This window comes from Juglans regia, chromosome 14 (assembly GCF_001411555.2).
Source record: "Juglans regia cultivar Chandler chromosome 14, Walnut 2.0, whole genome shotgun sequence".
Taxonomy (NCBI): Eukaryota; Viridiplantae; Streptophyta; class Magnoliopsida; order Fagales; family Juglandaceae; genus Juglans; species Juglans regia.
The window spans coordinates 9,770,552-9,781,899 of record NC_049914.1 but is presented as its reverse complement, the minus strand read 5'-3'; the positions used below and the strand labels follow the sequence as shown (position 1 = coordinate 9,781,899).

At 37.0% G+C, this 11,348-nt stretch overlaps 2 protein-coding genes across 6 annotated transcripts; one reads left to right on the top strand and one right to left on the bottom strand.

Moving 5' to 3' along the window:
• LOC108993004 (protein ALP1-like) lies at positions 1–5,334 on the top strand. 2 transcript variants are annotated; one of them, XM_018967762.2, is made up of 3 exons: positions 1–362; positions 456–632; positions 4,099–5,334. In XM_018967762.2, exons 2-3 carry the CDS (start codon positions 497–499, stop codon positions 5,142–5,144), a joined length of 1,182 nt encoding a protein of 393 aa, XP_018823307.2. In that variant the 5' UTR covers positions 1–362; positions 456–496; the 3' UTR covers positions 5,145–5,334. The 2 variants fall into 2 exon arrangements, with proteins under 2 accessions (XP_018823307.2, XP_035540915.1); XM_035685022.1 differs by having other exon boundaries at positions 17–362; positions 453–632.
• A 306-nt stretch (positions 5,335–5,640) lies between these two features.
• LOC108993005 (methyl-CpG-binding domain-containing protein 7) lies at positions 5,641–11,348 on the bottom strand. 4 transcript variants are annotated; one of them, XM_035685010.1, is made up of 8 exons: positions 10,962–11,228; positions 9,796–9,918; positions 8,600–8,722; positions 7,722–7,817; positions 7,471–7,608; positions 7,236–7,373; positions 6,892–7,129; positions 5,643–5,960 (listed from the first exon to the last, which is right to left on the bottom strand). In XM_035685010.1, the coding sequence occupies exons 1-7, from the start codon at positions 11,187–11,189 to the stop codon at positions 6,914–6,916; spliced, it is 1,062 nt and encodes a 353-aa protein (XP_035540903.1). In that variant the 5' UTR covers positions 11,190–11,228; the 3' UTR covers positions 5,643–5,960; positions 6,892–6,913. The 4 variants fall into 4 exon arrangements, with proteins under 4 accessions (XP_018823314.1, XP_035540903.1, XP_018823311.2 ...); XM_018967766.2 differs by having other exon boundaries at positions 5,645–5,960; positions 8,600–8,713; positions 10,962–11,348; XM_018967769.2 differs by lacking the exon at positions 8,600–8,722 and having other exon boundaries at positions 5,641–5,960.

Sequence of the window (11,348 nt, the reverse complement as noted above, 5' to 3'; positions counted from 1 at the left end):
CTCTTTAAAAGCAAGACTTTAGTCTCTGGGGGAATCGTAGATGCGGAGTGAGAGCGAGACTCACTGCTGCGAAATTCTGTGTTCATGTCCCTCAGTTCTCCTGCCCACATTTGTCTCAGACACTCACCAAACAACATGTGTTGCTTGGATTTTCCGTCGGTTTCCCGCACATAGTTTATCCATCTCTCTCTCTGTCTCTCTCTCTCTTCCCATTTCTTCAAGCTTTCGCTTTTCTTGCATGCTATACAGACCTACAAACGGCTATGGGCACACTGTAACTACCAGTCTCTGTTGACAGTCTTCCTTGCATGTTACGAGCCACTGCTTCTTTCATCATTGTTTCGTGATCTTCCTGTGCTGTGGTAAATATTATTTTACTATTACGAATGGGTATTATTAATATTTGTTTTTGAATAGTTATACAGTTGTTTTCTGATTATGGTTGTTTGAAGAAGGTGGGTTTCTGGGTTTTGATTCAATTGGATTGTTTCTGCTGATGGGTCCTGTAAGAGGATTCAGAAAGAGGAAAAAGACAGAGAAGAAGCCTGAAGAGAATGCTTCTGCTTCTGGGTCCCCGGGGCCGGAGGAGGGGCCTCTAGATTGGTGGGATGAGTTCTCACGGAGAATTCATGGTATATCTTCTTTGAGATTATGATTATTTTACTGTTTTTGCTCTTGACGATCCTTTTTGGTATAATAGGTATGTAGCTTTGTATTTATAATCGATGGATTTTGGTACATGGATTGAATTGAATTTGGTCTAATCCAATTAGGTTTTTGCTTTATGTCTCATACATGTTATATGCTGAAATATCATAGATAAATTAGGTATGTAGGAAGGATTCCTGGTCTGACTTCAAAATCATCTCTTTACTGGACATTCTTGTTTGATTTTCTTATATAATGCAGTAGGGATAAGACGATATATTAGATATATTAATGACCTCGTAATAAAATCTAAGAAAAGAATGATACCTTTCTTGTTGGAGTATGCTTGTGGATTATGTGTGCTACTAGAGCGTGAAGTAGTTGGATGGTGTAAAGCATATTTTTTTTTTTTCCAAAAGCAGAAATTTTCAGATGTTTTCACTTTAGAGTTGGAAGTGAAAATTGTTTTGAGAATTAATTCAAGTGGTGAATCAATTGGCACTCTGATACTAAAAGGTAGAACTGCTTGTAAAGGTGCCAATTATAGTGTCTAGAGTTGGAAAAAGTTCAAAAATAAGAATAAACAGCTTCTGTAGGCAAGGGAGAGTTTTTGTTAACTATGCCACCGGGAGTTGTTCAGCTGATGCTATTTTGCCCCCACTGCCTAAATTGTGTAATGTTTGATTTTTTGCATGGGGCATACTAAAAGGTTGAGACGTGAGGGATATATTTGGAATCTATCTATTGAAGTAGTCAAATAGATTTTTAGTTGTCAGAAAAATAACTGGTTATGATTTAGGAAATGTGAAGCGTCTAGCTAGGTGTCTCTCTTATGTACTTTCTATGTACTTGGGTTGCTTCTTTTGAACTTGTTGATAAAGATTGCTAACTTATCAAAAAAGAAAAAAATGTGATATGGAAAACTAATAGTTTCAATGAGTTTTAAGCATCAAATCATTGCAGTAGGACTTTGAAAGTTTCATTCTCTCTATAGTCTAAAAACAAACTTGTAGTCAGTAACTAGTCAATAGAATGCATTGCAAGACCTACTCCCCAGTTGCCAATAGGTTAGCTTAATTTTATTAGAGTTGGAAATCATTTAAGTGAGAATCACCTCAGAAAACTCACATACATGCACACATTGATTTCGGACTTCAAAGCGTTTAGGTTCTCACCATTTGTAAGACCACAGCTTTAATGAGAGGGAACAATTCACTCACGGAGGAAAGCTCATTTTGATGCATAACATGATATTGAGACTGCCTTCTTATGAAGAAAAAGAATATTAAGACTGGATTAAGAGACTTTCCTTTCATCTTCACTTATTCATTAAAGTTGGTGCAAAAAATCAAGCCAGCTTGTTTTGGTACAAACACTGCTAATTTCCCATGAAGCAGAAGCCGATCATATTTTGCTTTGCTTCTGTTTGATGGGAAACTAGCAGCTTTCTAAGACTTTGAGATGTTCAGGAACCATAATAGGCAGGCATACGAGATAAACTGCTACAAGAGGCTGATGAGTTGGGGTACTATTAACAAATGAATTAATGGGAGGGTTATATACAGATATCCATAAGCTTCAAAGATTTATATTCAACATAGAATAAAATAGTGGATACAATATATGTATCCAGGTGGTTTAGTGCACTAATAGATGATACCAAACGTCTGAAAACTTGGAATGGAGGTATTTTTTCCAGTTCCATAGGCCGAGTTACCTAGATCTCAGAGCAATGAGATACATATTTAGGTATACTAGAATGAACTAGTGCCTGCTCTGAATGGTTTGATTTCATTCACCTCCAGTAGTTGTCTGGTGATAATATTTAAAAGAATAATATTTAAAAGGTTATGACTCCCATTTGATCTATTATTTAAAAGAATAAAAAGGGAAAACAAAGTAGGAAAGGAGGGGGAGAGAGAGTTTCCACAAAATCTCTATTTTTCTGAAATCTTTATTGGCTAATTATTATTATTTTGATAGGGAGAGAGATTTTTCTCAAAATCTCATTTTTTTGGTTAATTATTTATCATGTTTGTTTGTGCAAAGTAAGCGTAGATTCTGCTAAAATGTTGTACCTTAATAAACTTTATCCCAAAACTTCCCTGAAAATAATTTTGGGAATTGTTAAAAACTTTTCTTCATACTTTCTTTACCCCACTTCACCTGAGAAACAAACAGTGAGAGCCAGGACAAATCCAGTCGCCTGTGATTTCTCTTCTCTTCCATTCTCTCCTTCCTAGACAGATTTTGAACCTTCTTCATGATAATGGAATAGTACGGGTACTTGTTGAAGAAGAAGAAAAGAAAATTAATAGGACAGGTAGTCCTCTCATTTGAATCCTCTTTCCAAGAACTTTCTTGTAAAGAGTTGTTATAACTGAAAGTCTCATAGTGTTTAAGAGAGGATGAGTAGTGACCATTTCTACAAATAGAATATAGACAAGTTATAAACCCACGTATACCTGAATAAACTACATCCTTAGTTTCTGTATTTCTGGTCCCCAGCAGCCATAGTGTAGTGGTTCACCTCATAACATTGCAGTTTAAATTCCTTTGAGCTCAACTGGTTAAAACTCTCTCCTTCAAGCTTAAAATTGGAGAAAATTTCATCTTAATGAGAAAAAAGGCACATTCAACATGTATCACGCCTTTGGGAACTTATTTAGATGGATGTTTGTTTCTCATCTTTTGACTTGGCTCCAAAGCAGTCTGATATAAGAACAGGTAACTTCTTACCTCTATGCTCTATATTTTTGTCTTTGTTTTGGGACAAGGTTGGAATGGGTTATGCATAAGCTGAAATGACCTCTCTATAGAAAACTGTTTAGTTAGTTGGTACGGGTTCTGGAAAAGCAGAAATGACCTCTATATAGAAACTAGTTATAGCGCAAAGTACTGATCGATCTTATAACTGCAAGTCTATATCTATAGGAACACATGGTCAACCAAGCAGTTGAATGATGCAAAAAGGATAATTCTATGTTATAGAATGGCTCAACAATCACATCGCATCTTTTTCTTAGTTGTCTCCTCATGTATGTTTTGATGTTTTGCATGCTCCAAGTGGATCGCGATGAATTAACCCATAAATTGATTCTGCTGGCAAGATCATGTTCAATCAATGGGATTTTTAATATACTAGGGTTGCGCCCCTCTGCACCTTTTGATGAGATCACATTACTTACCAGAAAAAAAATCACCTGAGTTCTGAAAATCCCTTTCAGTATACTCTGCAAACAAAGTTATACTCTTCGTTTGACATTATTTATATATATATATGCTCTGTATGTCATCTGTTACCAAGTGACTTTCCTTGATAGTTTAGGATTAAGATAATGTCGGTTCTATGTTCTATATCATTAAGTCCTGCCAAGAGCATTTGAGACAAATTTAAATGACCCACATTTGTGAATCTTAATTTTCTCCTTGCTCTACTTCTCACTGCAGGTCTTCAATCTCCATCCAAGAGTCTAGATAGGTTTGAATCTGTTTTTAAGATATCCAGAAAAACCTTTGACTACATATGTTCACTCGTGAAGGAAGACATGATGGCTAAGTCTGCACATTTTGTGTTTGCAAATGGCAAGCCATTGTCTTTATGTGATCAGGTAGCTGTAGCCTTAAGAAGACTGAGCTCCGGTGAGTCACTAGTGACAGTTGGCGATTCGTTTGGGTTGAACCACTCAACTGTCTCCCAAGTGACCTGGCGTTTTGTGGAATCCATGGAAGAAAGGGGGCTTCATCACCTGAAGTGGCCTTCAACAGATACGGAAATGAGGGAAATAAAATCTAAATTTGAGAAAATGCGAGGCCTCCCTAATTGCTGTGGTGTTGTGGATACAACCCACATCATGATGTGTTTGCCTGCATCGGATCCCTCAAGTCACACCTGGCTCGATCATGAGAAGAATCATAGCATGGTGTTGCAGGCAATTGTGGACCCGGACATGAGGTTTCGAGACATAGTCACTGGATGGCCAGGAAAAATGAAGGACTGGTTGGTATTTGAGAGTTCAAACTTCTACAAACTCTGTGATAAAGGGGAGAGGTTGAACGGAAAAGATTTAGAGCTCTCTGAGGGATCAGGAATAAGGGAATACATAATTGGCGATTTAGGGTATCCTTTATTGCCACATCTTATCATTCCCTATGAAGGGACAGAACTCCCAGAGTCAAGAGAAGAGTTCAACAGGCGGCATCATGCCACTCGGATAGTGGCACAGAGAGCATTGGCGAGGTTGAAAGACACGTGGAAAATCATTCAAGGAGTTATGTGGAGGCCTGACAAACATAGGTTGCCGAGGATTATTCTCACTTGCTGTCTACTTCATAACATTATTATTGATATGGATGATGAGGCGCAGGACGAAGTACCTTTGTCTCACAACCACGACTCAGGTTACCACCAACAGATTTGTGGAACTGTCGACATAAAGGGGGTGCATCTGAGAGATAAGTTGTCTCTGTACTTGTCGGGAAGGTTGCATTCTTAATTTAAAAAAAAAAAAAAAAAATCATTTCATTTCTGCATTTGAATTATTTAGGTAAAGATTGTTGTCATTAATTTAGAAAGAGTTTCTGGATCAGGATCTCCTTAGAATTATGAAAGTGAAGTCAGAGATTTATTTGTTTTAGTCCTAAATTGTAAATGATTTATATAGACATGCAACACAAGGTAAGACACTCAAGAAGGAACAAGATGACAGGCTCAGTCAAGCAGGCGAGAGATAGAACTAGCACGCTAACTGTTTTAGTTTTCCCTTTTTTTATTTGCTAAATATGGAAATATGTTTAATGTTGTAAAGTCTTAAAAATAGAAATATCTGCATTTGAATGGCATTGAACAAGCTTCAATAATCAATTGGCTGTCCCAACATCAATGCTTAATCACACTAAATAGAAATATACCAATTTAAGGGGTATTAGAATCGAAGAAATAAATTTAGGTACTGAAGTTATTTTGAGCTCCTGCAAAAGAAATGGAGGACTGTCAATCAAGCTTTGTTTCGATGACAATAACGCTTTACATAATGATAAGGACTAAGGAGCGTGCGAGCAAAACTGACTTGAAACAACTGCACTCATAGGAGAAATTATTCTTTATTATAAGTAAGAACAAAACTTTATTGATTGAAAATATACACAATCCAAGTACAGTACACAAGAAGTATACGCGTAGTACACTTCTGTTCCAACACCACGCAAAGTAACCGGTGTAGATTTGGGATGTCCTGAAGAGCCAAAAATACTAGGAACTGGAGATGTACTGGGACATCAAGGGAAGCTTTGCCACCTTCGACCTTTATGAACTAAGGGGTGCACCAAGCCGTAAGCCCATGAAATAATTAAATCATAAACAGAAAAGAGTAAACAATGTAGGAATCGAAAAAATCATGGCTAGTAATGAACTTTCTGTGTTGGATCTCATATCTCTATTGCCTTAAGGAAAAATATTTGCATCAGCCTACTATTCATCACACACTTAACACACTTAGTGTATTGAGGTTTAAAAAAAAAAAAAAAAAAAAATTTGAATGCATGGTGTGTGAAATGTGTAGGTTGATGCATAGAATTACCCTTGTCTTAAATATCAATGAATACTGTTCTAGAAAGCCAAACATTTTCAAATTCATCAAGACATGCTGTGGTGTAAAATCTACAAACTCTGTGCTCTGACTGAATCCCCAGGTTTTGGATATAGAATGGTTTTCTCTGACCACAATTAGTGAGGTACGTGAATCTAAATTAAAAATGGTTTCATGGATTTTTTAAAATTGTTAGCCTCAGGCTTTTAACATATTATTATGTAATTCCTGTTTTCTAGTAATTCTTTAACATAATATATTTTTGAACATAAAGTCCAAAAGGCTTATGCCTCAACACCTTGAACCTCACGCCTGCATTACACTAATGCCATAAAAAAACATGATATGACAGAACAATAAGGACTCCATTTGAATCATGTAAAATGGACTTCCATGATTTCATTTCCATGGGAGGTCTAGATGTTTATTGCCTCCTAATGGATGCATTCGTCGTGTTCATGTTGCAAGTGTTTCTAGATATATGCCTACATCATAAATATGCACAAGTTCTCAATAACAAATTTACAAATGATGGGATTACAAAGTTTGAAAATCAACAGAAGTTATAATTCTGGAAAGGAGTATGCTCCATGAGGTGAAGAAAATGGAAGCAACACTGTGCTGAGGATTATAAAGCTTTGGAGAACTAAAATACCTCGAAAACTTGGTCATTAAATTCATGCATGGATGGTTGTTATAAATTTCTCAGACCATTTTTGCTTTACAGAATCTGGGACAATAGATTCATTGATGAAAGCACTCCATACATTACCACCACCAGGACCAGAAAGAACCCAGTTTATCTTTGCTGGTGGGCTGGCACAATCAAGCATTGAAGTATTAACCCCTTTATTAGAAACAAATTTCTTCCTTGAACCAGATTTTCTTGAAGGCTGAAAAGGCACAAAGGCACAAAGGTTTGTTTACAGCATAAAATAACAGGAGAAAAGAAGTTTTGTTTCACCAAATAGTACTTAACTAGTTAGTCCTCATACTTACTTTTGAACAGTTGCACAATTTCAATGCCTTGAGTGTAATGTTATCTTCTTCAGCTTCCAACCAATGTTTGCTCACAACTTTTGGTGTCCGTATAATACTAGAAATGTTTTTCTTCCATGAACCAGAATTCGGCGAAGCCTGAAGAGAAGCAGACATATCCATAGTGATGGATGACAGAAAGCTTTTCTTGAAGGCTGAACCAAATAGTACTTAACTAGTTAGTCCTCAGACTTACTTTTGAACGGTTGCACAATTTCAATGCCTTGAGTGTAATGTTATCTTCTTCAGCTTCCAACCAGTGTTTGCTCACAACTCTTGGTGACCGTATAATACTAGAAATGTTTTTCTTCCATGAACCAGAATTCTGTGAAGCCTGAAGAGAAGCAAGCATATGCATAGTCATGGATGACAGGAGGAAATAAACTATTTGCTTTAGTAGTAACAGTAACTAAAACCCACACTAAGCTGATTGGCTGGTTTCAATACCTTAGGTGTTGCAGTATTTTCCTTTGCTTCTGTTACATATCTCTCAACGGCTTTCAAAGAACGAAACTGCTGCCCAGTTTCTGGCTCAATATATAACTGCATAAAGGGATAACATTTCTTATATGTAACTTCAGGTGTGCTTATTATTCAGAGCACAGTAGCTGAAAAACCTAAGCCTTCTTTTTGTTAAGGAAAGGGGTCTTAGAGCACATGCAAGAACAGAAAGGTATGGAGGAAATAAACTTATAGAGTTTTGTTTCAGGGAAATGGATCATCTACAAGTACAACATATCCTAGATTGCAATAGAAACTATTCATGCTAGCACACAAAGGCAGGCAACCAATATATCCGCTCCAAACCGCTGGAAGGCCCAGAATAGGATTCCTAGAATGCTGAATAAATAGATGACAGTTCATGTAAAGAAGGCCACCCTTAAAATTTCAGAAATAGTCACTTATGCTAAGGTCTGGTAACAACTGTACTTGAAACCGAAGATTACAAATCAGGGTAACAAAGAGGTACTTAAATCTTACTTTCCATCCATTATTCTAATAGAAAACTATGGAAATAAAAGAATAGTTCTTACTTTCAAAATTTTTCTAGGGGCCCATAGGAAGTCAATCTGGGCACAAATCTAAATCCAAACTACCCATTCATCTTGCATAACTTAAGTATTGTCAAATCAATTCATAAATGGTCAATGAGATATGGAAAAAGTGAAATTATCACAATAAAACGAAATCTCATATGCAGAAAATCAAGCTCTACAAGTAAGAAAATAACCACAACCACATACGAGTAAAGATTTTGCTAAAATATTTCATTGACTTTACCCAACAGCCAGCATGGATACCAAATACCTAGATCTGTAGTGTACCTTGTCAATGACACAAGCATAGTTGATATTGCTACGAGGCTTTTCCTTGATGACCCAATCATCAGGTAGTTTAAAGGGCGAGGTGCTCCAGATGGTGCAGTCCCTAATTTGCATCTGCAGCAGCTAAAGCATCGCCAGTGAGGACTTTCCATTCTTAGTTTTGGCACCACAAGCCTTTTTGTCACATCCCCAAAAAAAAAAAGGGAAAGAAAAATGTCCGAATTTAGAAATGTTTGGGATCTATGGGTGCCTATGTATTAAAAGGTACCCCGTAGATTAAGGTTCTGCCAAGTTTAAATCAATGTCATAATTCATCCTTTATTCAATGCAACCCAATTCTAGAATTAAGTGGAGAAACTAAGATGCGTAACTACCAAGAGTACTTACTCTATTATCGTAGGTGTGAGACCCTACCGTAAGGATCGTCCTTCAGATCATGCACACCACATGAAAAGCTACAACTTGATTGGTCCGAACAATTCATTTATGCTACTATCCTTGGGAAAAAGGAGAGAGAGAAAAGAAGAGTGAATGTAGCAAGTTCCTTGACTATGTTTTGCAAATAAGGGTCAGGTATTGTTGCAAGGTTAATACTCATCTAATCAAGTTAGACATCAACAAACGAGAAGTATGGAAGGAAACTCATTCTGTTTTCAATTGCAACTTTATTATAGTTTAGGTTCAAGATAGAAAACTTTCACCAATACAATTCCAGTTTTGAACCAGATGGCTTCTCTCCCCAAACAAGAGGTGAAGTGTGAGATCACGTTTTCAATCTTGTATGTGCGTGGACTTCTATTTACCTATCAAAAATATTATTTTCTCAACAATACAACCCTCTTGTGCCTTCAGTTGCAGTTTGCACGGCCCTCTGGTGCTATTAGCCTATTAGGCTTGTAATATATGTAGGGGTGGATGTTAGTAGAGATAAGCAAAGCCCAATCATCATGTATTTTATATGCAAAAGGGATGATAACGTATGTATGTCTTTCTTCTTGTATAGGAAGATGAACTTGCCTGCTCTTGAGAAGTCATTTTTTCTCTTTAATTTGGCAGATGACCAAGTTTAAACCAAAGCTTCAAATAATAAAAACCCACAATAATCCCAACAGCAATACATTAACCTAAGTTAAGGTCCTTTCAGAAATAGAATTCATGTATCTATAACTACTGAATAAAGCAACTTTTGAACTCACGGTATTTTCATTTCTTGCTTTTACTGTATCAGGTGTAGGTGTATCTTGTTTTTTGTCTCTCAAGTATCTCTCAACAGCTACCAGAGAACGGAACTGTTGTCCAGTCCTGGGTTCATAGTAATACTGCAAAACAAGATAGAGGTTCTCAAGTATGTAACACATTATAAATTCAAGTGAACGAACTTCCAGACAGAACGTATCTCCTCTCCCCAAGGGTGCAAGCAGTATGATACATAAGAGCACAGTTGCATAATTCTGATGCTGAATAATGGATTAAAAAAAAAAAAGTTTAGTCTGTCAAGCTATCTAAATGTATGCTAAAATTGCAGAAGACCATTATATTATCATAAGGGGACTGCAGGCAGCTAGAGGACTTCATCATATGATACCTAGCAGAAGATATCATCATGAACCCTGTTCTACCAATAGGGATTTAAAAGTTGTTTGAAAAAAAAAATGATGGTTAGATTATAAGAACTTGTTTTAAATTTTATAATGCCTTCATTATTTAACATTTTATGTAGATCATTGGTACTTTACCAGTAAACCAAACTGTTTTGGTCTGGCAGCAGTGGAGTTGAATGTAAGCACAAGAGAGTGTATATAACTAAACCATAGTTTCTTAAGTAAAAAATATCTGCATGCACTTCTGTCAATGGTAACATAAGCCAAGTGTTAGCACATATTATTTCGCTAACAGATCCCCAATCCCACATATATGTCAAATCTCACACATCTAAATTAAGGAGATATGACTTTAGAGCCTCAATTGCTTTTTCTATTTCTTTCTTCTTCTTCTTCTTCTTTTTTTTTTTTTTCTTCCCTTTTCGAGCCTCTATAATGATTATTTATAGTGGACGCATTTTAGAATTCCAATTAGCTGCTGAAGATCATTAATGAATTACTTTCACATATCTGAATGCACTTCTTGACCAGATTTCACTTTCCAGTCATTTCCTTTACTATTAGGGATAATGATGATAACAATAATAGAAACAACAAATGTCGATACATGCAGGTATTAATTACGATAAATACAAACCTAAATCTATGGAAGCATGCATTCATATACAGATACATACACTATAAACAATGCAAATAGTTATATTATTCGAAAGATTAAAAAAAGGATTGAAAAAAGAGAGGGAGAGCGAGAGAGAACGAACCTTGTCAACACGGCCGGTGGAGCTGGTGGTCGAGCCACGAGGCTTTAACTCAACGAACCAATCATCGGGAAGTCTGAACGGAGCCGAGGTGGACGCTATCTGCAATTCCCTTCCGGCATTACGGTTGGGTTCTTCTGATTCTCCCGCGGGCATCAGCATCTGCAACGGACTTGGCGTGAAAATGGACGATTCCCCCGTCATTGTACGGACTGTTTGTTTCCATTCCATTTCCGTCTTAGAAACGATAATCAAGTTGGGAAAAGCCACTCTCACCGATATAGTTGGGCCCCGCCTCCGTATGGGCGGGTAGCCCGCTCCGCCCATGCTGGGGCGGGGTCCCCCGCCTTGCATAGAGAGGGCCTAGTGGGGGCAAGGGCATAAAGAGGG

Coding starts and splice junctions, on each gene's coding strand:
- LOC108993004 (XM_018967762.2), top strand. CDS start 497: ATGGGTCCTGTAAGAGGATTCAGAAAGAGGAAAAAGACAGAGAAGAAG. Junction 633..4,098: donor GTTCTCACGGAGAATTCATG/GTATATCTTCTT, acceptor TTCTCACTGCAG/GTCTTCAATCTCCATCCAAG.
- LOC108993005 (XM_018967766.2), bottom strand. CDS start 11,312: ATGCAAGGCGGGGGACCCCGCCCCAGCATGGGCGGAGCGGGCTACCCG. Junction 8,714..9,795: donor AAGCAAGAAATGAAAATACC/GTGAGTTCAAAA, acceptor TAGCTGCTGCAG/ATGCAAATTAGGGACTGCAC. Junction 7,818..8,599: donor ATGCTTGTGTCATTGACAAG/GTACACTACAGA, acceptor CCCTTTATGCAG/TTATATATTGAGCCAGAAAC.